Source organism: Salmo salar, chromosome ssa01 (genome assembly GCF_905237065.1).
Source record: "Salmo salar chromosome ssa01, Ssal_v3.1, whole genome shotgun sequence".
NCBI classification, from domain to species: domain Eukaryota; kingdom Metazoa; phylum Chordata; class Actinopteri; order Salmoniformes; family Salmonidae; genus Salmo; species Salmo salar.
In genome coordinates this window covers 27,987,282-28,015,028 of record NC_059442.1, presented here as the reverse complement: position 1 = coordinate 28,015,028, position 27,747 = coordinate 27,987,282, and the positions used below count along the sequence as shown (strand labels likewise).

General features: G+C 42.9%; 2 protein-coding genes across 4 annotated transcripts in view; one reads left to right on the top strand and one right to left on the bottom strand.

Annotated features, from left to right (window-relative positions):
* LOC106593351 (calcium permeable stress-gated cation channel 1) overlaps positions 1 to 17,799 on the top strand; it is a 36,546-nt gene extending 18,747 nt beyond the window's left edge. The window contains exons 4-24 of the mRNA XM_014184710.2: positions 1,017 to 1,096; positions 4,517 to 4,604; positions 5,126 to 5,163; positions 6,947 to 7,089; positions 7,975 to 8,026; positions 8,141 to 8,249; positions 8,969 to 9,042; positions 9,140 to 9,220; positions 9,326 to 9,446; positions 9,661 to 9,794; positions 9,972 to 10,094; positions 10,915 to 11,068; positions 11,177 to 11,283; positions 11,872 to 11,958; positions 12,075 to 12,140; positions 12,257 to 12,419; positions 12,508 to 12,613; positions 13,105 to 13,272; positions 13,424 to 13,536; positions 14,000 to 14,089; positions 14,215 to 17,799. Of these exons, the coding sequence (XP_014040185.1) occupies positions 1,017 to 1,096; positions 4,517 to 4,604; positions 5,126 to 5,163; positions 6,947 to 7,089; positions 7,975 to 8,026; positions 8,141 to 8,249; positions 8,969 to 9,042; positions 9,140 to 9,220; positions 9,326 to 9,446; positions 9,661 to 9,794; positions 9,972 to 10,094; positions 10,915 to 11,068; positions 11,177 to 11,283; positions 11,872 to 11,958; positions 12,075 to 12,140; positions 12,257 to 12,419; positions 12,508 to 12,613; positions 13,105 to 13,272; positions 13,424 to 13,536; positions 14,000 to 14,089; positions 14,215 to 14,406 (2,289 nt within the window). The 3' untranslated portion in view covers positions 14,407 to 17,799. The remainder of the gene's footprint in view (positions 1 to 1,016; positions 1,097 to 4,516; positions 4,605 to 5,125; positions 5,164 to 6,946; positions 7,090 to 7,974; positions 8,027 to 8,140; positions 8,250 to 8,968; positions 9,043 to 9,139; positions 9,221 to 9,325; positions 9,447 to 9,660; positions 9,795 to 9,971; positions 10,095 to 10,914; positions 11,069 to 11,176; positions 11,284 to 11,871; positions 11,959 to 12,074; positions 12,141 to 12,256; positions 12,420 to 12,507; positions 12,614 to 13,104; positions 13,273 to 13,423; positions 13,537 to 13,999; positions 14,090 to 14,214) is intronic.
* Positions 17,800 to 21,276: 3,477 nt separating this feature from the next.
* Positions 21,277 to 25,647, bottom strand: LOC100380379 (neuroglobin). Of its 3 annotated transcripts, none has more exons than XM_045687712.1 (5): positions 25,502 to 25,647; positions 25,018 to 25,262; positions 24,357 to 24,465; positions 24,051 to 24,170; positions 21,277 to 23,894 (listed from the first exon to the last, which is right to left on the bottom strand). In XM_045687712.1, the coding sequence occupies exons 2-5, from the start codon at positions 25,113 to 25,115 to the stop codon at positions 23,742 to 23,744; spliced, it is 480 nt and encodes a 159-aa protein (XP_045543668.1). In that variant the 5' UTR covers positions 25,116 to 25,262; positions 25,502 to 25,647; the 3' UTR covers positions 21,277 to 23,741.
* Between the last annotated feature and the right edge of the window lie 2,100 nt (positions 25,648 to 27,747).

Below are 27,747 nucleotides of genomic sequence, written 5' to 3'. Positions count from 1 at the left end.
CAGTCTCATCCAAAACAGTTTTGTGAGACTTGTGGTCATGACTGCATCACAACGTAAATTAAGGTTGGTTTTGTTTCAATCCTGCCCACAGCTGGCAGCACACAAGTAATCATCAAACTTAAAGGTGTGCAACATGAACATATTGTCTCATTTACATTTGTAAGTTATTGACCATCTCTAACTAGCCCTGGAGATAGGCTTTCCAAAGTCAGTCAGGTCGCACGCAAGCCGGCTGAAGCGATCAGGCGAAATAATTTGTCTAACTCTTCCCACCTGCGAACACACGAGACACCCACATCAAGCCACACCCCGAAACTTACTCACGTTTGAATTCAGACATGACCGCCAACATTTCTTAATGAGTCAAATCTAAAACGAGGCCAAAGTGCATTTGCCCTTTCAAACTAGACACACCAGACAAGACACAGAGACAACAACAGAAGAATAGGTGATGGAGAAAAACCCCAGACGACACAGACCGCACAGAGACCTATATTTGAAGTTGTCGAGTACTTTTTGACAATACACTATAGATATGTGTTCCAGAGTACAGAGACCCACAATAGCAGCTAATTGAGCACCTGCAGTGTCTGCTGTGAGAAGGTGCAAGTTACCTGAAAAATATCTAATCTTTCAATGATCTAATCTCTCAATGTTCATCTCAAAGTGCACCAAATTCATGCATTTTGCTGTTGAACTTCCATTCTGTCTTTGCGCTAAGCTCCCAATGTCTTCAAATCGTAGAAACGCCCCTGCTATTGACTACACTAGCCTTAGTATACATGCTGACCTCTCCTTGGTAGTTTCCAAGACAACCAACCACATACAACTCTTAGGAAAATAGATCGTTATTGCTGCTGAATATTATTTGTGCATTCCTCATGAGATTTATTTCCATCTGCAAATCCATGATGTACATGCAAGTCAAAATATATTTTTTGTTTTAAGACTTAAAAGAGATGGGTGAGTGTTCTGAGGAGCTCCTTATGTCCTATAACTCATTCTTTATATTGCAGTTTCTTTTGCTGATCTTCTCCTGTTTGAGGAAGGCTGCGTGGGACTATGGCCGTCTGGCTTTATTGATGGAGAATGACAGGTACAGTAAAGCCTTTGCTCTCATCCTCCATTCATACTCAGTATGTTATAAGTCTGGTATATGAGTTGAGGCAACACTCAAGATCTCCATACCAGACCTATAATATACTGAATATATTGAAAGCATAATTCATGACCACTTGACACTGCTCCTTGACATTAGCTCCACCTCCTGAGAAGGCATGGTACTGCTCAGGCATTCTCATACTAATGATAACCATATCTGCAAATAGTCATATGTAGGAAAACCAAAGTTCCAAAGGCTGGGCCTAATATAGTATATAGGAGGTCATACAATAAGTTTTGTAGTGATTCATATGTTGATGATGTAAAGAATATTTGCTGGTCTGAAGTGTGTAATGAGGAGCAACCAGACGCTGCACTTGATGCATTTATGAAACAACTTATTCCAGTTACTAATAAGCATGAAGCATGCACCCATTAAGAAAATGTCTGTAAAAACTGATAAATCCCTTTGGATTGATGAGGAATTGAAAAATTGTATGGTTGAGAGGTATGAGGCAAAAGGTATGGCAATTAAATCTGGCAGCCCAACTGATTGGCAAACGTACTGCAAATTAAGAAATCATGTGACTAAACTAAAAAGAAAATATACTATGAAACAAAGATAAATTATATAAAGAATGATAGTAAAAAGCTTTGGAGCACCTTAAAGGAAATTTTAGGACATTTTTGGCTCCTTCATTCATTGAATCAGATAGCTAATTCATCACAAAGCCCACTGATATTGGCAAGATTAGCAAATTTAGGGATGACATGCCAGCAACAAACGCTGACACTACACATCCAAGTATATCGGACCAAATTATGAAAAACAATAATTGTACTTTTGAATTCCGCAAGGTCAGTGTGGAAGAGGTGAAAGAATTGTTGTCTTTCAACAATGACAAGCCACTGGGGTCTGACAATCTGGAAGTGAAAATGACTAAGGATAATAGCAGACGATATTGCCACTCCTATTTGCCATGTCTTCAATTTAAGCGTATTAGAGTGCGTGTGCCCTCAGGCATGGAGAGAAGCGAAAGTCATTCCGCTACCCAAGAATAGTGAATTCCCCTTTACTGGCTCAAATAGCCGACCAATCAGCCTCTTACCAACCCTTAGTAAACTTCTGGTGATACAATGATTGTGGGGGCTGTCTTGTTAGACTTCAGTGCAGCTTTTGACATTATCGATCATCGTCTGCTGCTGGAAAAATGTATGTGTTATGGTTTTACACCCCCTGCTATAATGTGGATAAAGAGTTACTTGTCTAACAACTGAGGGTGTTCTTTAATGGAAGCCTCTCAAATATAATCCAGTTAGAATCAGGAATTCCCCAGGGTAGCTGTTTAGGCCCCTTGCTTTAATTTTTTTTTTTACTAACGACATGCCACTGACTTTGAGTAAAGCCAGAGTGTCTATGTATGCGGACGACTCAACACTATACACATCAGCTACTACAGCGACTGAAATGACTGCAACACTCAACAAAGAGCTGCTATTAGTTTCAGAATGGGTGGCAAGGAATAAGTTGGCTCTAAATATTTCTAAAAGCATTGTATTTGGAACAAAACACTCACTAAACCCTAAACCTCAACTAAATCTTGTAATAAATAATGTGGAAATTAAACAAGTTGAGATGACTAAACTGCTTGGAGTAACCCTAGATTGTAAACTGTCATGGTCAAAACATTATTGATGCAGTAGTAGCTAAGATGGGGAGAAGTCTGTCTATAATAAAGCGATGCTCTGCCTTCTTAACAACACTATCAACAAGGCAGGTCCTACAGGCCCTAGTTTTGTCGCACCTTGACTACTGTTCAGTCGTGTGGTCAGGTGCCACAAAGGACAGGAAAATTGCCCAAAAAAATGCTAATTGCAATTGGCTCAGAACAGGGCAGCACGGCCCTTGGATGTACACAGAGAGCTAATATTAATAATATGCATGTCAATCTCTCCTGGCTGGAAATGGAGGAGAGATTGACTTCATCACTACTTTTATTTATGAGAGGTATTGACATGTTGAATGCACCGAGCTGTCTGTCTAAACTACTGGCACACAGTTCGGACACCCATGCATACCCCACAAGACATGCCTCAAGTCCAGAACAAACTACGGGAGGCACACAGTACTACATAGAGCCATGACTACATGGAACTCTATTCCACATCAGGTAACTAACGCAAGCAGTAAAATTAGATTTAAAAAACAGATAAACACCTTATGGAACAGCGGGGACTGTGAAGCAACACAAACATTGGCACCGACACCTGCATACATACGATAACATGCGCACTATACATACACATGGATTAAGTACTGTAGATATGTGGTATTGGTGAAGTAGGGGCCTGAGGACAAACGGTGTGTGAAATCTATGCATGTATTGTAATGTTTTTAAAATTGTATAAACTGCCTCAATTTTTCTGGACCCCAGGAAGAGTAGCTGCTGCTGGGGATCCATAATAAATACTCACAAAATACTTTGTTTTCCCTGGCTTTCTTGCTTTGAATGAGCCATTACAGTATTGCATTGCTTTACTATAATTCGTTTTTAATCACTTTTTACACACATCACAATCTGAGTATCTCTATTTTTGTTCCACGATCTCCAATGTTGATACCATAATATTCATAAAGCATTCATGGCACAGGCAGACACACAGTAGCTCTGTAGGAGGATTCTGATTTTTAGAACCTTTTTTGGTTTGAGGTCCAGTCAGTAGTCTGTGTGGGTTTGCAGATTGAGGCTCTGCAACAGCTTACTTCTGCCTGACCTGGAGCCACTCTAGTGAGCGTGGGGTTGATTAGTTCTGCCTGACCAGCAGCGGCTCTCTGCCACCCCCGAGTCAGCGACATCTGCCGAGCGGGCTGCCGTCGCTCTAATTCAATTATGCCGCTTAAAGTGTCACGCTGTAGAGCTGTCAGCGACATCGCCACGAGAGAAACATCACCAAACTTAATCATCACAATGCTTCATTGGATTCCAGGAACACTGTCTATCTCCTTTATTTACCCTCCTATCATTGATATGATCTCAGCTGTGCTGGAGAACCCTCTGTTTCAATTTGACTTGAGTTCTAAGAGGAGTACAGGGGCCTGCATGGAAAAGCTATTAGAACCAGCCAACATTATTAGCACTCATGCTGTCTGCAGGCTCTGTGCCCACCTGTCTATGGGAAGGAAAGGATATTAACTTCCCACAGTCACTCAACGCTGTCCATGTGACTGTCTAGAAATCATCCTTCCAAGATTGTGTTTAATGGCTGTAGTCTCATATTGCGCTGACTTGTTGCAGTACAGTATCTTCCCTCATGGGATGGCAATCTACATGATAAGCTTCCTTCCCTCCTATTCTGTAGGAAGGAACACATTGTCCATCAATATGATAATCCTGGTATTTCTTCTGTTTCTCAGCCTCACGTCCCTGTTCTACGGAGAGCAGAGTGAGAAGGAGAAGTCCCCGTCAGAGTCCAGCCCGTCAGACTCCGAGACCAAGGACTTGGTGAGTCCAACTGTTATTATGGATCCAACTCCAGACCGTAGGATAGGTCTAGGGGTATAACTTATGAAGGGTGACCTTTTTGAGTGTGAATAAAAGTGGGGCACACCATTTTCTGACACTGACCAAAGCACTTGTCCTAAATTGAGTTGATAAAATGTCCAACTGCACAAACAAAAACAAAATAAGAAAAGGCGGACTGTTCAGACAATGACTTCATAGACACCTGCGTGACTGGTTAGGGTCACCACCACCATCGATGTGACACACCATGTTTATGATGGCGTAGGACTGACTCAGACATGAGGTCTTCTCCAAGAGTTTGACAGCAGTAAAGTCGTTTATGCCTCAGACTAGACCTATTAAAGCCCCATTACCCTCTCAGCTCGTAGGCCTTAATGTTATGCAAATGACAGATGCGTGGCAAGCCAGGCATACTGTGCAATGCCTACCACAGAGTCTGTCATCAATTTGTATTTAATAAGCGATCCACTGAATGTTTTATGTCTTTGCTCCATCTCTAGGGCTTCTGCTCTTGGCTTACGACAATCTATCATATGAAGTAAGTGTAAAACTCTTGACCCTTTAACACTCAACCCCATCCTCGCTTCTATCATGTTTTCTTGCTCTTCAATGTTGATGGAATCCCAAAACGCAAACTCGTGTTATATCTCATTAAGCAGCGAAAACAAACGAGTGTGTGCTCATGGGATCATTTGTGCCATGATTTACCATAGAGTATTTGCACTTGCTCGAGTCTGACTCACTTTCACTCAACAAATTTAGGCCCGTAAAACAGTGACTTCCTCTGTGTCCATGGTTTCCAGAGTATTATGGTGGAGTTTGGGTGCATCTGGGTGCTGTTTTTAGTCCTTGTGTTAGTAGCTGACTGTATACCTCACCCTGGGATCCCTGGAAAAGTGCTAACCCACCCTGATAGCTCTATGTGTGGCCTGGCCTGCCTCCCTGCCGTGGGACCAGCAGGCACCTCCTGTTTTTTCAGAGACAAGTGGGTTTTCAGACCCTCCTGCTTGGGCTCCCCTTAGCCACCACAGGTTTGGCAGGAATGGAGTGGCATAGTTACACTGAGGCATGAGGAGCAGGCCCCACAATATCACTACCGTGGAGAACCGATGAGACTGAATCTGTCTCGGCACGGAAGACGATTCTACCCTTCCCTCCACAATCCCACACTCTTAAGAAAAAAAAGGTGCTATCTAGAACCTAAAAGGGTTCTTCGGCTGTCCCTGTAGGGTAACCTTTTGAAGAACCCTTTTGGGTTCCAGGTATAACCAAAAAGGGTTATCTTATGGGGACAGCCAACGAACCCTTTTGGAACCCTTTTTTCAAAGTGTGTTTTTTACATTTATTTTTAATTTCACCTTTATTTAACCAGGTAGGCCAGTTGAGAACAAGTTCTCATTTACAACTGCGACCTGGCCAAGATAAAGCAAAGCAGTGCGACACAAACAACAACACAGAGTTACACATGGAATAAACAAACCTACAGTCAATAACACAATAGAAAAAATCTATATACAGTTTGTGCAACTGAGGTAAGATTAGGGAGGTAAGGCAATAAATAGGCCGTAGTGGCGAAGTAATTACAATTTAGCAATTAAACACTGGAGTGATAGATGTGCAGAAGATGAATGTGCAAGTAGAGATACTGGGGTGCAAAGGAGCAAAAAATAACAATATGGGGATGAGGTAGTTGGATGGGCTATTTACAGATGGACTATGTACAGGTGCAGTGATCTGTGAGCTGCTCTGACCGCTGATGCTTAAAGTTAGTGAGGGAGATATAAGTCTCCAGCTTCAGTGATTTTTGAAATTCGTTCCAGTCATTGGCAGCAGAGAACTAGAAGGAAAGGCGGCCAAAGGAGGAATAGGCTTTGGGGGTGACCAGTGCAATATACCTGCTGGAGCGCGTGCTAGGGGTGGGTGCTGCTATGGTAACCAGTGAGCTGAGATAAGGCAGGGCTTTACCTAGCAAAGACTTATAGATGACCTGGAGCCAGTGGGTTTGGCGACGAATATGAAGCGAGGGCCAGCCAACGACAGCATCCAATTTGCTGAGTGTTGGAGGCGATTTTGTAAATGACATCGCCGAAGTCAAGGATTGTTAAGATAGTCAGTCAGTTTGACGGGGGTATGTTTGGCAGCAAGTACATGCTGTCCCCTGTAGTCCCCTTCTCAACAACACACTGCTTCTTCCTAACTCTGGGTTTAGTCTCTTTAGGATGAGTTTAAATCCCAGCCTGCTGATTCTGCCACCCTGGGAAGATCCTCTCTCTCCCTCCCTACCCAGTTTTGGATCATCTCTCTCTGTGTTGTCTCTCTAGGGATGATGAGATCAGGAGTAAATGTGGCATCGACGCTACGACCTACCTGTCCTTCCAGCGCCACATCATCCTGCTCATGACCGTGGTCTGCCTGCTGTCTTTGGCCATCATCCTGCCTGTCAACTTTTCCGGGAACCTCCTAGGTAATTTAGAGGGAGGCCTTGGCCCGTGTTGGGAGGCCCAGGGATATCCTAAACGGCAGGGGAGGTAGAGGGGCACCTCGCAAGGAGAGACCAGGCCACACATGCATATGCAAACACACAGATGCACGCGTGTACACACACACACACACACACGTGGGTGGGCTTGCACTCACACACACACACACACATATATACACCACAGTTATAAACACAAACTGACGAAGTCTGCCCAGGGATATCTGAAACGTAGGCCACACAGTCAAACGCGCGCACACACACACACACACCACAGATACAAACACAGACAGACATTGTCTGCAATTTGACTTACTGCTCAATTGAGTTACATTAGTGGTATTTAACTTAGGCCTTCCCCAAGCAGAAGAGTATGAATATGAAAACTTTAATTTCCTCCCGACATGCACTTTGGTGTCAGCAGTTGTTAGCTGTAATGGATAGTAGAATAAATGACAGTTGGCAGTTAAATGTTGAGTAAGCTCCCATATAGAATGTAAAGCAAACACGTTTGGGGGGACCAGGGTTCTCCATAGCCACTTTATTACTGTTGGCTGTCATCTATATGGACCATTGTGTCACCCCCGTCGTTAAATTAACCAACACCCTTATATCGGTCACCATAGAAACAGTAAATAAATGGAGCGAAACTAAAATAGAGGGTGGAGACGTGACTAATCTCGCAATTCTGTCTTAAACTTTTCACTGAGTTTTTACTAAATTGGATGAGACAATCCTCTGTTTGATCCTATTGCCATCTTAACCATATAAAGATGGGGGTATTCCTCTTAAAGTCCATTTAAAGTATGAAGTCTCTTTCTTTAAAAAAAATGACTTACACACAACTGTCATATGTTGTCTTTTCTGTAGGGGATAATCCTGAAAATTTTGGAAGAACGACTGTGGCTAATCTTCCTGCAAAGTAGGTCAAAGGGCTGGGTCTTCTCTTTTTGCCAACTTCAAGAAATGTTCATGAATATCTTGAGACCACCATGGTTTTTCAATAGTCATGTGAAATGCCTTTATCTTCTCTTAGGGACAGCTTCCTGTGGCTCCACAGTATCTTTGCTCTGCTCTACGTCATCATCACAGTGCTGTGTATGGCCCACCACTCCTCACGCCTGGAGTACAGAGAGGATGAGAAGGTGTGTGAGGGCTCCTCAAACCTGGCCAAATGCAGTGATTTAAAGTACTTAAGAAAAAATACTTTAAATTACTACTTAAGTAGTTTTTTGGGGTATCTATACTTTACTATTTATATTTTTGACAACTTTTACTTTGCTACATTCCTAAAGAAAATAATGTTATTTTTACTCCATATATTTTCCCTGACACCTAAAATGCTTAGCAGGACAGGAAAATGGTCCAATTCACTCACTTATCCAGAGAACATCCCTGGTCATCCCTACTGCCTCTGATCTGGTGGACTAAATAAACACACATGCTTCGTTTGTAAATTATGTCTTAGTGTTGGAGTGTGCCCCTGGCTATCTGTAACTAAAACAATCAAGAAAATCGTGCCATCTGGTTTGCTTAACATAAGGAATTTGAAATTATTTATACTTTTACTTCTGATACTTAAGTATATTTAAAACCAAATACCTTTTATACTTTTACTGAAGTAGTATTTTACTGGGTGACGTTCACTTTTACTTGAGTCATTTTCTATTAAGGTATCTTTACTTTTACTCAAGTATGACAATTGGGTACTTTTTCCACCACTGGCCAAATGTATATTGATTACTAGGCAACATGGTCAGGTTTCTGTCTCTGAAAACTGAAAGAGACACCTTTTGATGTGTGTAATGCATGGTTACCATCTTACTTTTATTATTGGCAAACTTATTGTTGTTTTTTTTGTCAGGTGGCCAGGACTCTCATGATCACCTGCATCCCCAGAGAGATCTCAGACCCAGGCCTCATCACCAAACACTTCCAGTAATCTTATGTTTACTTCGCACTTCTTTACGCACTCAAAATAATGCTGATAGTAATAAAGCTGGTTTAACTCTGTTCCCTCTTCCCTCCGCTCTAGTGAGGCATACCCCAGCTGTACTGTCACTGACGTCCGCTTCTGCTTCAATGTACACAAACTGATGATGCTGGACTCTGAGCGGTACAGTAACTATGACAATATAAAGAAATTAGTCAGTAATCCAATACAATCATTGTTTTGTTGTTTTTTACCTCTGTGCAGATTTGAGTTGTTGTGTTGTTTCAGACGGAAGGCGATGAAAGGAAGGCTGTATTTCGCCACTATGTCCCAGAAGGAGGGGAAGATCATGATTAAGACCCACCCCTGTGCTACCATCTTCTGCTGTGACGTGTGCGGCTTTGAGCAGGTACTTTTATTACAGAAATGTTAGTGAACCTTGGTCATAGTAATTATGTTGCATTGATTGCGTTTTGCCACTGGATGGCACTAAAAAACTACATTTGATTTGAGCGGCAATGTGTAGTTTCGTCTGTCTGAATAGAAATTCAATAAGGGACATGATTAGACTTGATGAATAATACTGGTATGTCGCTAATCTATATTTTCAACTATTTCTGCAGGTGGATGCAGAGCAGTACTACAGTGAGTTAGAGGAGAAACTGACTGATGAGTTTAATGCAGAGAAGCATCGCATCTCCCTCAAGAGGCTGGGCATCGCCTTCGTGACTTTTCGGGATGAGAGGATGACTGCTGTGTGAGTGAACTATGACCCCTGACCTCTGACAAATGAACGCACTGTTCTGCAGTCTCCCGCAGTGCATGCATGGCACACCAATATAATGATATGTTACAGGGTTTGATTGAATGTGTTCATGTGTGTGTCTCTGCCTGTTTTGTGTGATGACTTTGTGTGTTGTGTTTCTCCCTACAGTATTGTCAAGGACTACAGCCGGGTCCGTTGCCGTCGGAGACCCAAGCAGTCTAGCATCACCACGGTAGTTCAGTCTCACAGGTGGGGTGTAGGCTACGCCCCAGCTCCAAGCGACATCATCTGGTGAGTGAGGAGGTTATCTGAAAGCACATCATGGCTAGAAATTCCCTCCCATTTGGTTATCTAACTGTACTTAGGCCGGAATTCAACCTGACGCATATTGACGAGCTGTGCCCTGCCACAGCCTTTTTAAAGCTGTTTGCAGAGGTTGTTAATCTGTTACTTTCTCTTACAAGAGATCTGTCTCTAGTAACTGCCAAGTGGCCGTTCCACTCAACCATTTAACCATCTTAATTAGATGGATTTTAGAATTGTATTTGTGTGGGTTATCTTAGATGGTGTGTTTTTATTTTTTACAATTAAATTGTTCATTGGTAGTTTAGTGTATTTGAGATCAGTTATAAAATGAAGGGTTTAGATGATAACCATCAGCCCCTCTGAGGTTACATGATGTGAGTGTTACATATGTATTGTGGGATTAGTCGATGAGGTTCCCCGCCACACGGTGCTCGCTGTTTGTGCTTCATGCCTCATTGGCTGTGTATATGGCAGTGTGTGTTTGTGTGGAGGGAGTAATACTGCTTCCTGGTGCAGGTAGACAATTGTGGGGCTCCCGGTCATGGCCGGATGTGACACATTGCCTCTGCATGTCGCTCTGGGTAACCGACTGTTTCCCTTCTTTAAAAAGGAGTGTGATGTGTCCAACCTGTTATCCACTCCAGAGTAGTCAGTGCGCTGCAGCATACTCCCTCTCACGTTAGGGGTTGCTTTTGTTGTATTCATACTTTGTGGGTTTACACAGTAGTACAGATTAGTGGCGATATGACGTAAAGGCTTTTGGATAGATGAGTATCTGACTTCTTGTTTACTTCTCTGTCTCCAGGGAGAACCTGTCGGTGTGTGGCTCCCGCTGGTGGCTGCGCTTTGTCCTGCTCAACATCCTCCTCTTCCTCCTCCTCTTCTTCCTCACCACGCCCGCCATCATTGTCAACACCATGGACAAACTCAACGTCACCCGGCCTGTGGACAGCCTGAGGGTCAGAATTCATTTCAGAATTAGTGTTTGTGGTGCTGTACCAAAGCAAATAAACTCCAGAATGAACTATATTAAAATGAACTCATGATGTTTTGGTTTCTCCCCATAGAGCCCGATCATCACACAGTTCTTCCCTACCCTCCTGCTCTGGGCGTTCTCTGTCCTGTTACCCTTCATAGTCTACTACTCTGCCTTCTTCGAGTCTCACTGGACCAGGTAGAGTACTGGACTGCTGCAGGCCCCAGCAGACACTGTCTGACACTCAACCTATGGCCTAGTTCTGTCCCTGAAAACACCTTCTTCTTCAACAGCTCTCGCTCGCTCTCTCGCTCTCTCTCTCTCTCTCGCTCTCTCTCTCTCTCTCTCTCTAGCTCTCTCTCTCTGCACTACTTCTCTAGTCAGGTTGTCATAGTGATCTCTGTGGAGATAATGATATGCACAATGGTCACTATGCACTGAGGAGCAGAATAGCTCTGCATCCGGAGGAGACAACCTCACACAGCACCTATGAGCACCGTCTCTTTACATAACCGCCCCCACCACCCACCCATGTGTTGTGAAGGCGTGGTGTGTGAACGACTTAATGCAAATCAAATGTTTACAGTTATTGGTGTGAAAAGCTCTGCTCGTGGTAATGAGCCCACTATGAAGTCCCTTTACATTTGAAATAGAGTAATACAATATTTTAATGTTGCTTATTGAATGTGAGGGAGTGCAATTGTAACATATACTGCATGTTCCAAACATGTGTTTTGTAACTGCATGTCCTCTGTTGTAATGTGGTCCATGTTGTGGTGTCCTCAGATCCAGTGAGAACCAGATCACCATGCATAAGTGCTTTGTGCTGCTGGTGTTCATGGTGATCATCCTGCCCTCGCTGGGTCTCTCCAGGTATGGATATAGAAACATACATTTTATAGTTTCCTGCTATGATCATTACAGAGATTACACATGATCCAAGATCCTATACTTACACTCTAATGTACCTGTGGTTCTTTCATCTCTAGTCTGGACCTGTTCTTCAGGTGGCTGTTTGATGTCAATTTCCTGGAAGACAAGAATATAAAATTTGAGTATGTTTAATTGTTCTGCCCTCTAATGCCATGGTACCATGCTTAGCTGGCACTGAAATAACTGCCATATACAGCGAACACGCTCCTAGGCTTTGCTTCCTCTCCTCTGTGTGCAGGTGTGTGTTCCTGCCTGATAACGGAGCGTTCTTCGTGAACTACGTGATCACGTCCAGCCTGATCGGCACGGCCATGGAGCTGCTGCGTATCCCAGCTCTGATGGTGTATGCTCTGCGTCTCTGTTTGGCCAAGCCCGGGGCCGAGCGCATCCACGTCAAACGGGTGAGAGGAGCAGCATTTGACTGTATTATTTGTGTGAATTATTGATGTAACTTTTCTTTTCAAGTGTGTGTTTTGTCGGTCTCTCCAGAGCCAGGCCTATGAGTTCCAGTTTGGTCTGCAGTACGCCTGGACCATGTGCATCTATGCTGTTAGCATGACCTACAGTATCACCTGTCCCATCATCATGCCCTTTGGTGAGTGTGTGTTTGTGCGTGCCTCCTCCTCCCTGTGTGTGTGTGTCCGCTCAGTGTGGAGTGGAAGCCTCTCTCCTGCTACTGTAACGTTGGTCACCTCTGCTGCCAGCCTGGTGCAGACTGTGTGAAGTGAATGTGCTGTAGTCCCAGACACTCAGACACAGCGAGCTGGGAGCCAGACGCCCACTTTACTCCTGTCTCTGCCCAGAGCCGCAACAATCCTTTATTTACTACTACTCTCCAGGCCTTGACGCATGCCTTCCACATTGTATCAGTCCTGGGCTCAACTGCATGCTGTCTTTAACCTGTGATTCACACTGTAGCCCAGAGTTGGGGTCAATTCCATCTAAATTCCAGTAAATTCCGAAGTCAACTGACCGGAATGGGAGTTGAATTGACCTCAACTATGCTTTAGACGGAAGTTAACAATATTATAATAGGTGATTGGCTGCATGTCCTCATCAGTCAGCTCTGTAATGTCTGTCTCTCAGGGCTGCTCTACCTGATCCTGAAACACATGGTGGACCGCTACAACATCTACTATGCCTACGTGCCCACCAAGCTCAACCAGCGCATCCACACTGCAGCCATCAGCCAGGTCATCGTGGCGCCCATCCTCTGCATGTTCTGGCTCCTGTTCTTCTCTGTGCTCAGACTGGGTGCGTACTTCCTGGCTCCTGTTACCGTAGTCTATCAAACGGGCCAATACATGTGGGCTAGCTGTTAATCAGATATAGCTTAGTGGCTGCTAGAGTGGTCATATGGTGGTGAAGTCTTGATTGTGGTTCTTCTCTTTCCATTGTGCTCCAGGCCCAGTGCATCCCATCACCCTCTTCACCTTTGTGTCCCTGCTCTCCTGCCTTGCTTTCTCCCTCCTTGGCCTATGCCTTAGGAAACAGCCTGACAAGTCATCAAGCTACCAGGTCAGCTACAGTATTAACAATGGGACATAGTGGTGTTTTTTAATTTTAATTTTACCTTTATTTAACTAGGCAAGTCAGTTAAGAACAAATTCTTATTTACAATGACGGCCAAACCCAGACAACGCTGGGCCAATTGTGCGCCGCCCTATGGGACTCCCAATCACGGCCGGTTGTGAGACAGCCAGGAATCTAACCAGGGTCTGTAGTGACGCCTCTAGGCTTGCAGAGCCTTAATAGCTTTTTTACGATAAACTCTAATGTCATTGATTAGGCCTAAGTGCTTCAACCATAGGCAATGTCTTTATGGGAAGTGGTGTTTAAGCATCTGCTGTGGCTGTGCTGGTGAGATTGAATCCCTATCATTTTTTAAGTGAGAGATTATTCTTGACCCCTCCTGGACTTCTGGTGGGTATGGAGCACAGGCCCTCAAAGGCTAAATGACTTCTGTGCGATTGTGTTTCAGATGTCTGACCAGGTGTCTGCTGACCAGCCAGCAGAAGGAGTCTTCGCTAATGCAGAGAGAAGCTCCACCCCCTCCACCACCCCATCTAATGTAGCTGCCTCCCTTCAATCACACCACTCTCTCAATTCCTCACAGAGTTGTACAATATTCTCATAACATCTGTATGGGTAAAATCTCAGTTGTAGTCATTAGTAACTTGTCTCTGTGTCCCTCAGCTGTTTGTGGCATCTGTGTTGCTGGAGCTGGAGCTAGGCCTGACCCCAATGCCCTCCCCAGCCCACCAGGGCTACGGGACCATGGCCAGCTCCCAGGACCGGGAGGAGGAGGAGGAGGACCAGGTTGAAACCGTTGAGACAGAGCCCCCAGACCCCTACTACGCCATGGACAGCCCAGTGTGTAACCAGTGACCCCCCCCACCTCCATGCCTACGCCTGTGATATAAGGGAGCGAAAGATGCCACAATGCTGCATATTTACCTTTTAACCTCAGAATCACATCCAACTGCCTCAGCCCCTCTGACTGGACCATGTTTGTGAGACCATTTGGATTGTGTCTTTGGAGGTTCTTTGGAACCCAAGGCTGAAATAATTTCTTCCTCAGCCCTGTGGCGGGGATGTGGAGAAAGGATGCAAGTGGCCTTCTCTCCCTTGGTGTACAGAAGTCAAAGTGACCACACCACAACATCTCTCAAAGCTGTCATCATAAATGAACCATACGGAGGATACTTCAAACAAAAGTGCTGTCGTTTTCTGACTTACTGCTTCATAGTTTTCTCCCTTTCTCCCCTCTATAATTTGCGTGGAATGAATAACTAGCGAGGAAGAACACTGGGACAGGAGTAGGGATGAATTTCATCAACTCAGTGGGTTTTAACCGACTGACCCTACTAGACAGAGTGGTTTTGGCTCTGGTGTGGTAGAGCTCCGTGAGGCAGAGGGTTAGGGTTGCGGGTTGTAATCAAGCCATCTGCAGTGAGAGAACAGGACAGACGGATGGAGGGCAGAGTGGATCTCAGAGCTCTAACACTCCCTATGGAGGAGACGGCACAAGGAACCCAATGGGACCTGACACTATTGTATTTTTTTGTCAAGGTTGTTATTTTTGCTATTCTGTAGTTGCCCGTTTGTATGTGATATTATTGTGCTGAAGGGCGAGGGGCAGGCTGTTTGTTTAATAACAATGTATTTATGGTGCCATCCCTTTATTGTTTATAAATATTACTGTGAAAAAGGTGTCTTCTTGTTGGACAAGTCCAGGTAGTCAACCATTTCAAAACATGATCTCCAATTTACTTTGGTTTTATGATTTGCATAAATGTCCGGCAGCAAAAAAATTGTCAAGAAAAAATACTAATCGTAGTCTATTGCATCATGGTTTCAGTAGTCCAAAGCAGTCCTCTCCACTGCCTGTTGACAATGCTTTAGAAGAGAAAGGATGTGTCTGTTTACTGAGTATAACAAACTCAACAGCTTTCTCTAATGCTGCATAAGACTCAGCTGACACAGTCTTACAGTAACCTTTGCTAGTGTTGTATTGCGCGTGTTTTGCTGCTCAAAGGAGAGGTTTCCTTGCCAAACTGAATGTAAACTGATTGTGGTTAGTAATCGTGCTCTCTTGCTGTGCCTTGAAGAAAATCACCCTTTCGTCTAGCAATCCAGCATGGCCTGAAATATGCTGCATGGACTGAACTAAAGACCAGGGAAAAGATGAAGACAGACTTAAATGAACAAACACACACAGAGTAGTGTATGACCATAGTTCTATCAAACGCCACCCATAACCAGCTATTATCTTACTCCCATCATTTGTGTGAGCAGCCATCTTCCTATGAATAGTTCCCTCAACCAATAAATAAGCAGGGTTTAAATAAGTATTATGCAAAATACTTCTTTTCTGTGTAATTTGAGTATTTTCAAATAATGTGGCCAAAGTCAGCTTCTATTTAAAGTATTTTCAAATAATTTCCTATGAATTGCTTTTTATTTGAAACTATTAAACATTTAAAATTAAAATAATACCCCTAGGACCAGGTTCTGGTAAAATATTTGTATTTGAAAATACAATTGTCTGTATTTGAGTATTTTCAAATACTTTACAAATGTCTTTCCAAAATACATTCTAATATTCAACTGCTAACATCTAAATACCTACTTCAAAGTGCATTTGAAAGTAATTTAAATACCCAGATCTGACAAGCAGTGTGCTCTAACAGTCCACTGAGCTAATGATGTTGACTCGTTATGTGCTGACTGGATTTGCTAGTCTCAGATGTCTTTAGAATATTGTTTTCCCCCCCAATGGAATCATTTGGATTGTGGCTTAAGGTGTCTTGTTGTGGGTGTCACTCTCTCTGTCTGCAGTTTCTAACTGCTGTATTCTGTGATCATATAGCCAAGCTCTTTGTAGATGAATTTGAAACGTGTTTCTCTGGTGTCTTGGCCCTTCCTACAATGTTATTATGTTAGTTATGTTTGTCATCATGCAGATATTGTGGTTCCTGGTTTTTCCTGAACCCAAAGAAAGCTACAGAATATATAGAATAGTACTCCAAAATTAGAACTGTAAAATTGTTCGCTTAAGAAATGTCACCCAAAGATTCAGGTCCAGTGTACTTTTTACTGCATCCCTGGGAAGGTTGTCATTTTATAGTCAGTGAAGTATATTCTTGATATACCCTGATGTCTTTATTTTGTATAATTTTTGTTGTTATTATAAATAGTGTTTGTTAGAAGTGGTTTTGTGAAACGGACAGAATATTATAGGATACATCTAGTGTGTCTTATAAAAATATAAGTTATTTGTTTAATTTCAGGGGGAAATAGAATTGTTTTATGAACAAATGTCCAGCATAAAAACAGAAACGGATCATCCCAAAACGAGTCACTATGTTATGTTCACAGTGTAGGCCTACGCTACCATCTGAGATGTTAACTGTGGAGAGCAACACAGTAAAATCAGTTTGAACAGCACATCAGAGAAACCCTAAACAAAAAAAGTGCTTCAGCTCACCAAATGTGTACTCTGGATTTCAGCTTTACCGTGTCGTTTCACCGGCCATGAAGTTCATATATAGGCGCTACTTGGTCAATCCGACGTCTGCATTGGCCGTGCAGCATTTACAGCAGTACGGCCTCTTCAGAAGTCAGGGCATTCATACTTCTTGCGCTTCGTGGAGCAGCGCAGAGCTGTTGTCAAGGAAGTGAGTTTGTGTTTATACAGGACCTCCCGCCCCCACCTACCGTCAAACAATCATGTAAATGCGGAGCTATATGGAGCTCTCCATTGCTACAAAATTTGAGAGGCTACAGCGATGCAGTACAGAGCTCAATTTGGCCTCTTCATTCCTCCGTAGGCTCTGCAATTGCGTCACATCATCCATACGGTGTCTGCTACCACATTTTCAGATCAAGCATAAATTGTCTCTTCCTATTAAAACATGTTAATCAATCATTTTTTTAATGGTGGTCACAACGGTTGAGTAAACATCAAAAAGAAAGCTTGGTTCTTTATGTTCCGATAACAATGAGTGGGGGGAATGTACTTGTAAAACTCACTGAGATTTGATTCCAAATTAGCTGTGTTGTACTTCTTTTTGTCATTTGTGCTCATACATCAAATGCTCTTCACATGGGTGCCCTGGCTCTATTTTGGGCATACAGTGGTTTTCCACTTAGGCCAAGCTCTTATTTTCATCCTTTAGAGGAAACTGGCGTGTCCTTACTGAAGTACTACTTATAGATTTCTTTGAATCATTTACTTTTGCAGGGAAATAAAGTAAAACAAACATTCTGTCATCTTGATGTAAATGTGTGGCTTGTTTTTCTTTTTGACCTGAGGTTGAGGAACAGTGGGAGAGTGTGTAGCGCTGTCCTCTGACCGGACAGGCCTGAGCTGTTCTGTGTCAAATGTCTTTGAAGTGCTGTGAGTGCAATTCAAGTTGAATCCATGGCCGCTAGTGCCTCACATCTTGTGTTACAGGGAACAGGCTCCCTTTTCTCCTCTGTCTCCTGTGGTCTGTAGGGAAGGGGATAGAGTCACAAGTTCAGCAGAAGGCGCGGCGCTTCCGGTCAAGGAAAAAGCCAAGGCGGTCCTGCTGAGAGTTGACCAGGCTTTTATAGTGTTTTTTTTTATATATGGTGTGGTTTCTCATGCTGGCCATGAGAAAATGTAGCCTACAATTGACAGAGGCTCGTTGTCCAAACATGTTTGGATATTCAGCAATGAGTGCAAGTTTCTCACACAGGGTCCAAGAGAGAAGGTTAATCTATAGTACATTGGTTAATTTGCCATCATTTAGAAACATTTTCATAAATGGGTATTGTTCTCAAACTATTGTCCTCAAATGTTCTGATTTGTAATAATTTATGTGCCATACTAAACATTTTTGCATCAAAAATTATATTTTACACTTCCTTTTCAAAATCCCCAGTTTTGTCAAAAGGCATTTTAATGGTCAGCCTGTTGGTGCTGAATCAAGGTTGTGTGGGGAATTAGTTTCTGTGCTGATCAGGTTTGTTCACAATGACCATGAATTTGCCTGGCAGCACTATGTTCCATTGTTAATAGGAAAGACTGCGCCCCGGTCAGAGCTGCAGAGACAGGGTTAATGCATGCAGGTGCTCACCTCCCTGATGACCCACTGTTTGGAGAAGTGCTTCTGCATACAAACTAGCCCTGGGACAAGCCTGTGTGCATACTGGAGACCTCATTGGTCCTGTAAGCTTCATGTGGGGATTGTAGGTCGAATAGGGGCAACTCATTGAATGAGGCTGCCTGTCGCCAGAGCAGGGTAGAGGAGAAAGCTGAGTCTCCAATACCACTGAATAACATTGCCCTTAGTGCTGTTTAGGACAAATGTGCATCAGCATCCCTAAAATCTACGCTTGGTGCGTTTATCAATGATAATTCATTTACAGAGACTTTAATAGGGGGAAGATAAACCTATTATTCTGATAAGTTTCTGTGTGGGATAAATCACTGCCATTATGACCCTCATCGAGAGAGGGAGAGATGTATAAAACGCCTGACATTTTCCCCTGTCACCACAGGCAACTGCTTGGAGCACGCTTCTTAGTGAAAGGTGAATTCCTTTGGGTGTGTGGCACAGAGCTTTTCCCCTCATCTCAGATGCTCAGAATAGAATGTCTCTACCTCCTGCAGCCCACCATATTGTCATTTCCCCCACGGCTTATGCTGCCTCCTTATTTCCACATGCAAATTCCGCTTAATCAGTTGCTGCTGTTTTCTATTTACATATCTTTAGTTAAAAATTATGTAAAGAAAATATAAGCTGTGCTTTGTTTTTCACCCCCAGATTGCATAAGTTTACAGTAGACTTGTAGATGCAGGCTATAGTTGTGAGTGTACTCAGACAGATGATCAGTGTGTTCCAGGCCAGGCAGGGCTTTGAAGGCCAGAGAGGGGGGACAGTGCTTGCTCTCAGATCTTGGAGGAGATCGATGTGAGATCCAGTGTGGAGCTGTGAAGGTCTTGGCAGGCAGCGTGTCACAGAAGGTGGAGCTCATTAGAGGAACGTTGTCCTGATGAAATGCCACTGTCTCCATCTCCCAGAAGAGGTGTCAAGACCTGTTATCTAATGCAGGAGAACAGTGCCATTAGAGGGTGGCTTCATCTGAGTGTTACCATGGCTTCATACTTCAGTTAGAATATAACCTTTCTAATGTTTAGACTGCAAGTCAGTCAAGAGAGATCCTACCTTACTGGAACAATGTTCTGTATCCCTGCCTGTACTTTTTAGTGGAGCAATCTGTACCAACAGAGAGAAACATAAGCGCTCTAGCCATTTGAGACACCTCAAGTTAACTGGGAAGTTGGTTGTAAACTCTAAGCTTTCAACTGAAAATATTCACCTGTTTATGACATGTTAACAACACTGTAATACAACTGTCATGAAACAGCAGACAGAAGTGCTTTTCCTCTGGTTGCTAAGGTAAGTGTTGCCGTGCAGCAGTGGTGGAGCCATCAGTGCTCAGCTGCCTCCAGGCTGGATGATCTTAGAGTGCTAACCTGATTAGCCCCAGTCTACTAGCCCCCTCCATCTCTCTACAGCCCCCTTCTCCTCTGTATCATATATCAGCCGCCCGCCAGCCAGCACCACTTGAGGAGAGTGTCTGTCTTCCTTCCACTTTGGACCAACAGTTTCCATGACAACATCCAATCCCCCTTCATTCCAAAACACATTGCGTGGCTGTTGTCTTTTCTGTCTGCTTTTCTCCCTCAAAGTCTCAGGACTGATCCTCCAGCAGCTGTCAGGTATGGTACTGTACAATGTCCTCAAGTGGCCTCATGGGACAACTGTTGATCACTCTGGTGTACAGATACTTACCTCAATTATTCTGTATCCACCCATCTCTTGTGTATACTTTACTATGGCAAGTGGCCAAACCGTCTCTATACCCCTACATATGCCACTGGGTTGTACAGATGCTGCCTCACAAGACCTTTATACCTATAGTGGAGGTGAATGCGCCATAGCAATCCTCAGCACAGCAGATCAGCTCCATGTTATGTGATGAATCATGTGTTAAACTAAATGTTTTTCTCAGCTCAATCCCCTGAATTTACACCCCAGCCTAAGTGTTACTCCCTTTGAGTCACAGTAGGACAGGCAGTGACTAGCATCAATCAACCAAAACCTCAGACAGAGAAGATGGAGAGCGCTGCAGAGAGACAGATTTGGGACATGTCAGTTACTGCTTTATCACCAGAGCAGACAGCCAGCTCATTGATGTGACTTTTACAATAATGCAAGCAAATTGAATATGCGAATGCTTTGTGGGATAAATTAAAATGGAGTTCGGGCAATCTGATACAGTACATAACAACTTAGTCCCCATCTCACTGTCTCTCATCTCTCTCCCGTTGCCGCACGCGCGCACACACACACACACACACAAAGCTTCTCTTAATACTTAAAAAAATGTATACGTCTGCATTTTAAGGGCAAGAAAGCACATTAGCCATGTAGCGGCTAAGAGTTCTTGGAACCCTGGAGATGTGATGTATGTGACATTTGCATGATTAAGTGGGATGATATTCACTCTGCTCTCTGGTTTTCAGATGAAGTCCCTCTCATCTCTATAGCCACAGGGAAGGGGCCAGCCAGAACACTGATGTTACATAATCCCAAGGAATAGCCAACCAGAGCGAGAGAAATTGTGCATAGTGTGATTGATTACAGACCCTGAACTCAGCATTACTACCATCGCACTGACAAACAAACCAACATAGTGGAAGAAAAACAATAAACATTGTCGTCTTTTTTCAGTAGCATGTCCACAAAAGATCACCTTTATTTACTATTAATTGAGTAAGCACACAACACATTACATAAGTATAGGATGGGGTCCATTTTACGAGCTGTTTGGTTGAGGGAGTATGTATTTGCATTAAGTGTCACGTGTTTTTGGTTAAAGGATAGTTGAAATCATTGCTGTTCACAGCTGAGTTGATGAGGTAGACATTGAGACACTCATAAACAGAATATCATGTTATTTAAATGTACCAATGCAATTCACACATACACACAAAACAGGCCTACTCTCAAATTGTTGAAATAGAGACAATACACATAGCAATCTGCCTAGTGCCATGTATAGACATATTAGAAAATGTGTTAAACTCATAGGTCTAGTTTCCTAGATTCAGATTAAGCTTTTTCTTGAACTAAAAAGCACGTTCAATGTAGATTCTCTATTGATAATGCTTTTTGATTCAGGGGAAGGGTTAATCTGGTAAGGGAAACTCATAATGCTAGTTGGAAAGTGGGAGAGAGAAACAAATCTGAATTAGTAGTGCTGCCATGGCCTGAAAATAAACCTCACAGGTGATTGAACGGAAAGATAAAGTGAGATCTCCTTTAGAAATGGTTGTGTATTTAATGCCAACAGACATCCTTTTAGGGATCGGATCACACATTGATAATATGGCAATTATACCGATTGAGGAGAAATGTCTCTCTTACATTTATCATGACTTAAGGATAAAAGCTCACTCATCAAGACTTAAAATGCTTAAGAGCCTTGTCCTGCAAATTAAAAGGAAAATACATGGATTTTACATAAATGTTGTGGTTAACGTAACAGTTTGAAAAAACTGTGTTCGCAATGGCATATAGTCATTCACATACGTAAAACACGTAAATACAAAAATACATTGTATAAAAGTAATCTCAGACTGAAGCAATATTCACCACATATCAGCAGATTAGATATACTGTAGTGTAGTGTTATTATCAAATACTTGGTGTATTATAGCTAACTTGGCATTGTGACTTTCAATGTACAGGAAGATAACGACTGATACACACTGTATAGAAACATATAGGTAAATGTGTTCATAGCAGCAAAAAGGACGTACACATCTCTAACTATCATCTCTAACTATCATTGCTTACTATTTCAGGTAGGATGTAGTGAAACTTGTTTATCAATAAATGCTTTAAGGTTGTCCACAGAAAGATACTCCAAGCTCCAAAAGCACTTAACATTGCAGTACTATGAGCTTAATAGGGAAGAAAAAAATGTATGAATAAATCCTGGCTTTGTCAATTACCTACTGGGTCCAAAAAGCCAAAATAGACTACTACTATATTTCTGGCCTGTTTACAACTTATGATAGCAGTATTTACAATATATAGATACAGTATGTGGTTCAACACCACTTTACATTTACAATTAGTGAAAACTGAATGAGCTTAAACTAAGTCAAGCCCAAAGACCCTCAAGCAGATAATCTACTGTTGAGTTCCATTACATCAATTAGCTAGAACTCAAGAGAGGAGAATAACCATTTATTTTAGAATAAGTAACAGTCAGTTGAAGCCTATTGAAATATTATGGTAATACACATATGGCAACGTGAACTGTACAACCTCTACTGTCAGAGGAGAGGAGAGTGCCACATACACATTTCAGACAAAGGTGCACATGGACACCCTAACAGTCATAGAGATCACATAGAAAAGCTTTAGAATACATGAACAGTTCTTGTCATTTTCTACTGAGCATCATCAAAAGTAATGTGTTTGTTAATAATACCAAGGACTTTAAGAATCAAGTTCACCTCTAAGGATTGTTACACTCCAGGTCATGGACACACACAAAGAAAGGAGAGCATTAGTATGTGCCATTATCAGGTCCCTAGCCTAACTCAAAGATATAACGATAGAATCATGACAATCACTCTAAACAATAATCTTGGACGTACTGTACTTTTGTGATCAATGTTTCTATATCACTGGTTTGATTTGGGAGAGAGCCCATATCGTAGCTGCCCATTCCAGCCAAGTAATACAGCCAATATAGCCAGTGTTTGACAATTGTGTGACTCTAAGATACATCACAAAAACCACCACAATCATTGTAATTATTTGAGTAGATATATCAATGCATTATTTACAAAGCAATTTCAGTTATTACCTTAATTTAACCCTATGCTTCCTCTAATTTGAGGAACTCAAACTGCAGACCAAAGATGGTTGACCCATAACATCCCCACAACGTTATAGCAGCACTCTCTGGCAGCTACAACATCCACAGCAAAAACAGTTAACTCTGAACACCAGGTGATCCGACCATTATTTGTTGTGTCAAGTGTGATAACGCCATTCGTTCACCATATACAGCAATCAAACCTTTATGCTGTGAGTTATACAACCTTACTCCATAGCAACCATGAGGGTGATTAGACAGCAACTGGTAGCAGACCCCAAGTGTATGTTTCAGTCAGTCTTGTGTTCTCCGTTCTTGGCCCATCCTCTGCTCATGGCCGCCACTACGATGGTGTACATGTTGAGCCAGGCCTGACGCAGAGGGGCTGTGTACCCCTGACCCAGACTGCACTGCAACATGTAGAGAAGGGACTCCCCCACCACCTGCAACATACACACACATGCATGCAAATATTATCAATATTGGCATAGATTGATAAATTGTTGCAAGTTTTGTTTCTTAAAAGTTGTATAGTGTACAGTACACACAGTATGACAGTAATGTATTACAGTGAGTGATCAGAGTGACAGTAGTCTTACAGCGAAGGACTGGGTGTTAACCCCGACTGCCTGGTGCTTCTTGCCCAGGTTGAGCAGAAAATCCTCCAAGGTATGGAGGTTGTCCAGGTGACTGACTGCTGCATCGATCACCAACATTACCTGGACACACAAGCACACACACACAAACACGCACAAGAATGTACGCACATACACACACACACACAAAACAAAGAAACGTGAACATACACCAACATGCAGCAAGAAGTTAGACATTTCCGTGGATTTGTTTCCATGAATTAGCCATTTAACTGTCAGTTTTAACAGTGATGGTCAGTGCAGAGTTACCTTTGTGACATGGTCCAGGAACTCAGGGCTGGAGAGGCAGTCTTGTGTGGTGCCACAGTTTGTGTTGTAGTGAAAGAGGTTGAGGAGTGCAGGCTCTAGTTCAAACAGTCTGCACAGACACAAAACACAATGCAGTACTGTAGGTGCAGATACTGTAGATACACGTAGTCGTAAGTCACACAATAGTTATGATTTTAATGTCTGGTGTAAGGAAATAGGACTGTCGGCGACAGTTCTTCTCTAGCGTCTGTTTTAGTAGCAGCAGTTCCAAAATAAAGACTATTGCAGCCAGTCGCCAAGCAACAAGTCAAGCCTCCAGTCCCGGTATAGGGAGTGTACGATGCAGTATCTGTGTTGGTTAAGTGTATTTCTCTCTCCAAGTACTGTTTACTATGGCGACTACATTATTTACACTATATTTGCACTATGCCGGCATATTTTCAGTGTATACAACTGCAAATTGTAGTGAATGGTTAGGTTTCAGTAAACTTTCTTACAAAACAAAATGCTGCAGATATTAACAAACACTCTGTTTTGGTACACATACAGTAAAGACTGATATACGAATCACCATGAAATCTTCATGGAGGAACACATGCAACTTCTCCTAACTCCTCCATTCCTAACTGCTCAAATAAAAAGCTTTAGCTCAGAACTATACCTGGAGAACATGATGACTCCGTGTGGAACTTTGTTCTTGCCAAGACTCTCCCAGCTGACTCGGATCAGCTCCTTCTCTTTCTCTGTCAGCTTCTCCATGCCCAGGGTCGCTCAATGTGAGGACTAGTTCTCGTTGCAGGAATACGCCAACCTCTTTGCCGGATCAGAGGAAAAGCCTCTGGTCTGGGCAACCCATTACACTGTTGTAGACTCGGCTTGGGAAACCTCTGACGACCCACCTGGAAACTAAGTGTAAGTACAAGAGGGAAGACATAACAGGAAAACCAAAACAATAGAAAGAGGAACTTATGATCGTTGTATGTGCAAATCCCAGCATACCTTGGTTGTGAGACTCTTTTCTCCTCACACGCTACCTGTCTGTGCCAGGCTGTGGAGTCTGTGTGTGTGTGTGTGTGTGTGTGTGTGTGTGTGTATTTGTGTGTGTGTGTGCAGAGCTGCTTTGGCAGGCACCCTTGTGCACTTACTTGCTCTCTTGCTCACGGTGCATTCAGAGAGAGACAAGTCATCCGCCGCTCTTATCTGTCACACTGACTGCTGTCTCTGTCCCTCCCCCTTTCTCTCTCCCGCTATGCTCTCTCTCCAGCGATGTGGATTTGTTCACCCCACTAAAGAAGGAAAGATTTCTCTCTTTTTATCCGTTGAGTATGTGATGAGCTACAGCTCCTCCTGCAGGTGAACCAAGGGCTGTCAATAACATCAACCTCCCCACAAATAAACAAACACATATAGGGCGCACCTTGACTTGAACTGTCACCTCCAGAGGAGGCTGGTGAGAGGAGCTATAGGAGAACAGGCTCATTGTAGTGGGATGGAATGGAGTTAAACATGTGGTTTCCATATGTTTGATGTGATTGATACCATTACATTCATTCCATTCCAGCCATCACAATGAGCACATCCTCCTATAGCTCCTCCCACTGGTCATCTCATATAAGGTTAGAGGGCAATGAACTAATGCGGGATAAGTAAACAGTTAATCATAAGCATGATTTTGCGTAATGGGAAATGTCAGACCCCAATTGGGGGCCAAAATGAACATTTTAGAGTTGCTCTTTAACCTTGCTATGAATCTTTCTACCATCAGATAGTTTTATGCCCAAAAACTACACTGAATGAAACTCTGTAGTGCTTCAACCACAGACACTTAATCTGGAGCACTTGAATAATGAAATGTGTGGGAATTTTTATATTGTAGCTGAAGTAATAACAGACTTGAGGGCTCCACCTTTGCAAAAGTATATGGTTATTGTTTAACTGCTTGGAGAGGCGTCTTCTCAGACACTCAGATGACCAAGTCTGGTGGCCAAACTTACAGCATGTCATTACTCCACATAAGAGATGGGTTTTTTCTCAGCCATGCTATTGCCTGTTTTATTGGAATGCTTGCTCAACCGTTTCATTACATAGGTTTTTGCCCACACCTTTAAAGTCGGGATGTAATTAAACAGCCTTGCCCTACTATTCTCTGGGCCAGAGAGGTGATAGTGTTGTATTCCATATGATCTTACGCTGTTAGCCATGGCATTCTCTGTGTTTATAGTAACTTCTGTATGGAATACCCAAGATGGTACAAAGCAGTCTCCTGCTGGACCACTGGGGGGTGTAAAGAGGGGAAACATGGTTTCCATGACAACCTCACTGGAGCCCTTGAACCTCTGTCATGTGATGTTTGAGCTCTCTTGGAGGTGACTGTATCTGTCATTCAAGCATCTCCAAACGATGTGAACCTTACAGCTGGTTTGATTGATGGGATTTCAGGCCTACTGTACAGTGTAAAATACCATTTAAGGTCACTCAATGACTTCCATAGCCATCTTTATCCGAATACAGCCAAACATTTGAGGTGGGACTTCACATCACGGTTCTGTGATGGTACCCTCCAAATGACCATATAAGCTGGTCTCCATGGAGACAACAAGGTATGGCTCTGGAATGGGTCCTTGCTATCCGGGATCCTTGGGACGTCACTACCCCATTGAAGTTGAAATGTAAAATGGTTATGGTAAGGGTTAAGGTTAGGGTAGGGGTTAAGGTTTTGGTTAGGGTTAGGGTAGGGTTGTCCCTAGGATTCCGGATAGCTGTTAGCCTTTGGAATGGTGGTCGACTGCCAGCTACAGTGTGTCTGTCTGCTGTCAGCTTCTTTGAGTGTGTTTCATCAGCCAACTTAAAAATTATATCCAGTAATGTACACACATATTCAGATGTTTCCATCTGGTTAGCAAAATCCCATAAATACTTTGCTGTAACCTGCTTCAGCTCACAGTGGAGGCCAGTATTAAACCCCATTTGATGTGGAAATGGGCAGAGAGCAGTGCACTGACATGCCTTTTGTGATGGCCGATGAATGGCTAGACCTATTTACTTAACTGGTACTGTGGCTGTTGAAATAGCCAGAGACCTTAACCAAAGCATCAGAGAAATGTCAATTTATGACATTTCCTGTCCTTATAGGACCTGTCCATTGGCAAAATATTTATGGCCTTGCATGACAGATTTAATATCGTACTATAATATCCCTTAGATCACTGTCAGCACTTTGATTTACCAGTGAGGGATGACATACTAACTACACCAGGACCATTCAGAATCTGTTGTATTATACTGTAGGCCTATGTTTTGTTTTTAAACTCTTTTTTCCATCTGGTTACTAAGTATCTGTTCTCCTTTGTAATGCCACGCGTATCCCGGCAAAATTGTATAAAACCAAATA

Coding starts and splice junctions, on each gene's coding strand:
- LOC100380379 (XM_045687712.1), bottom strand. CDS start 25,115: ATGGAGAAGCTGACAGAGAAAGAGAAGGAGCTGATCCGAGTCAGCTGG. Junction 24,466..25,017: donor GGAGTCATCATGTTCTCCAG/GTATAGTTCTGA, acceptor GTGTCTGTGCAG/ACTGTTTGAACTAGAGCCTG. Junction 24,171..24,356: donor TCCTGGACCATGTCACAAAG/GTAACTCTGCAC, acceptor TTGTGTGTCCAG/GTAATGTTGGTGATCGATGC.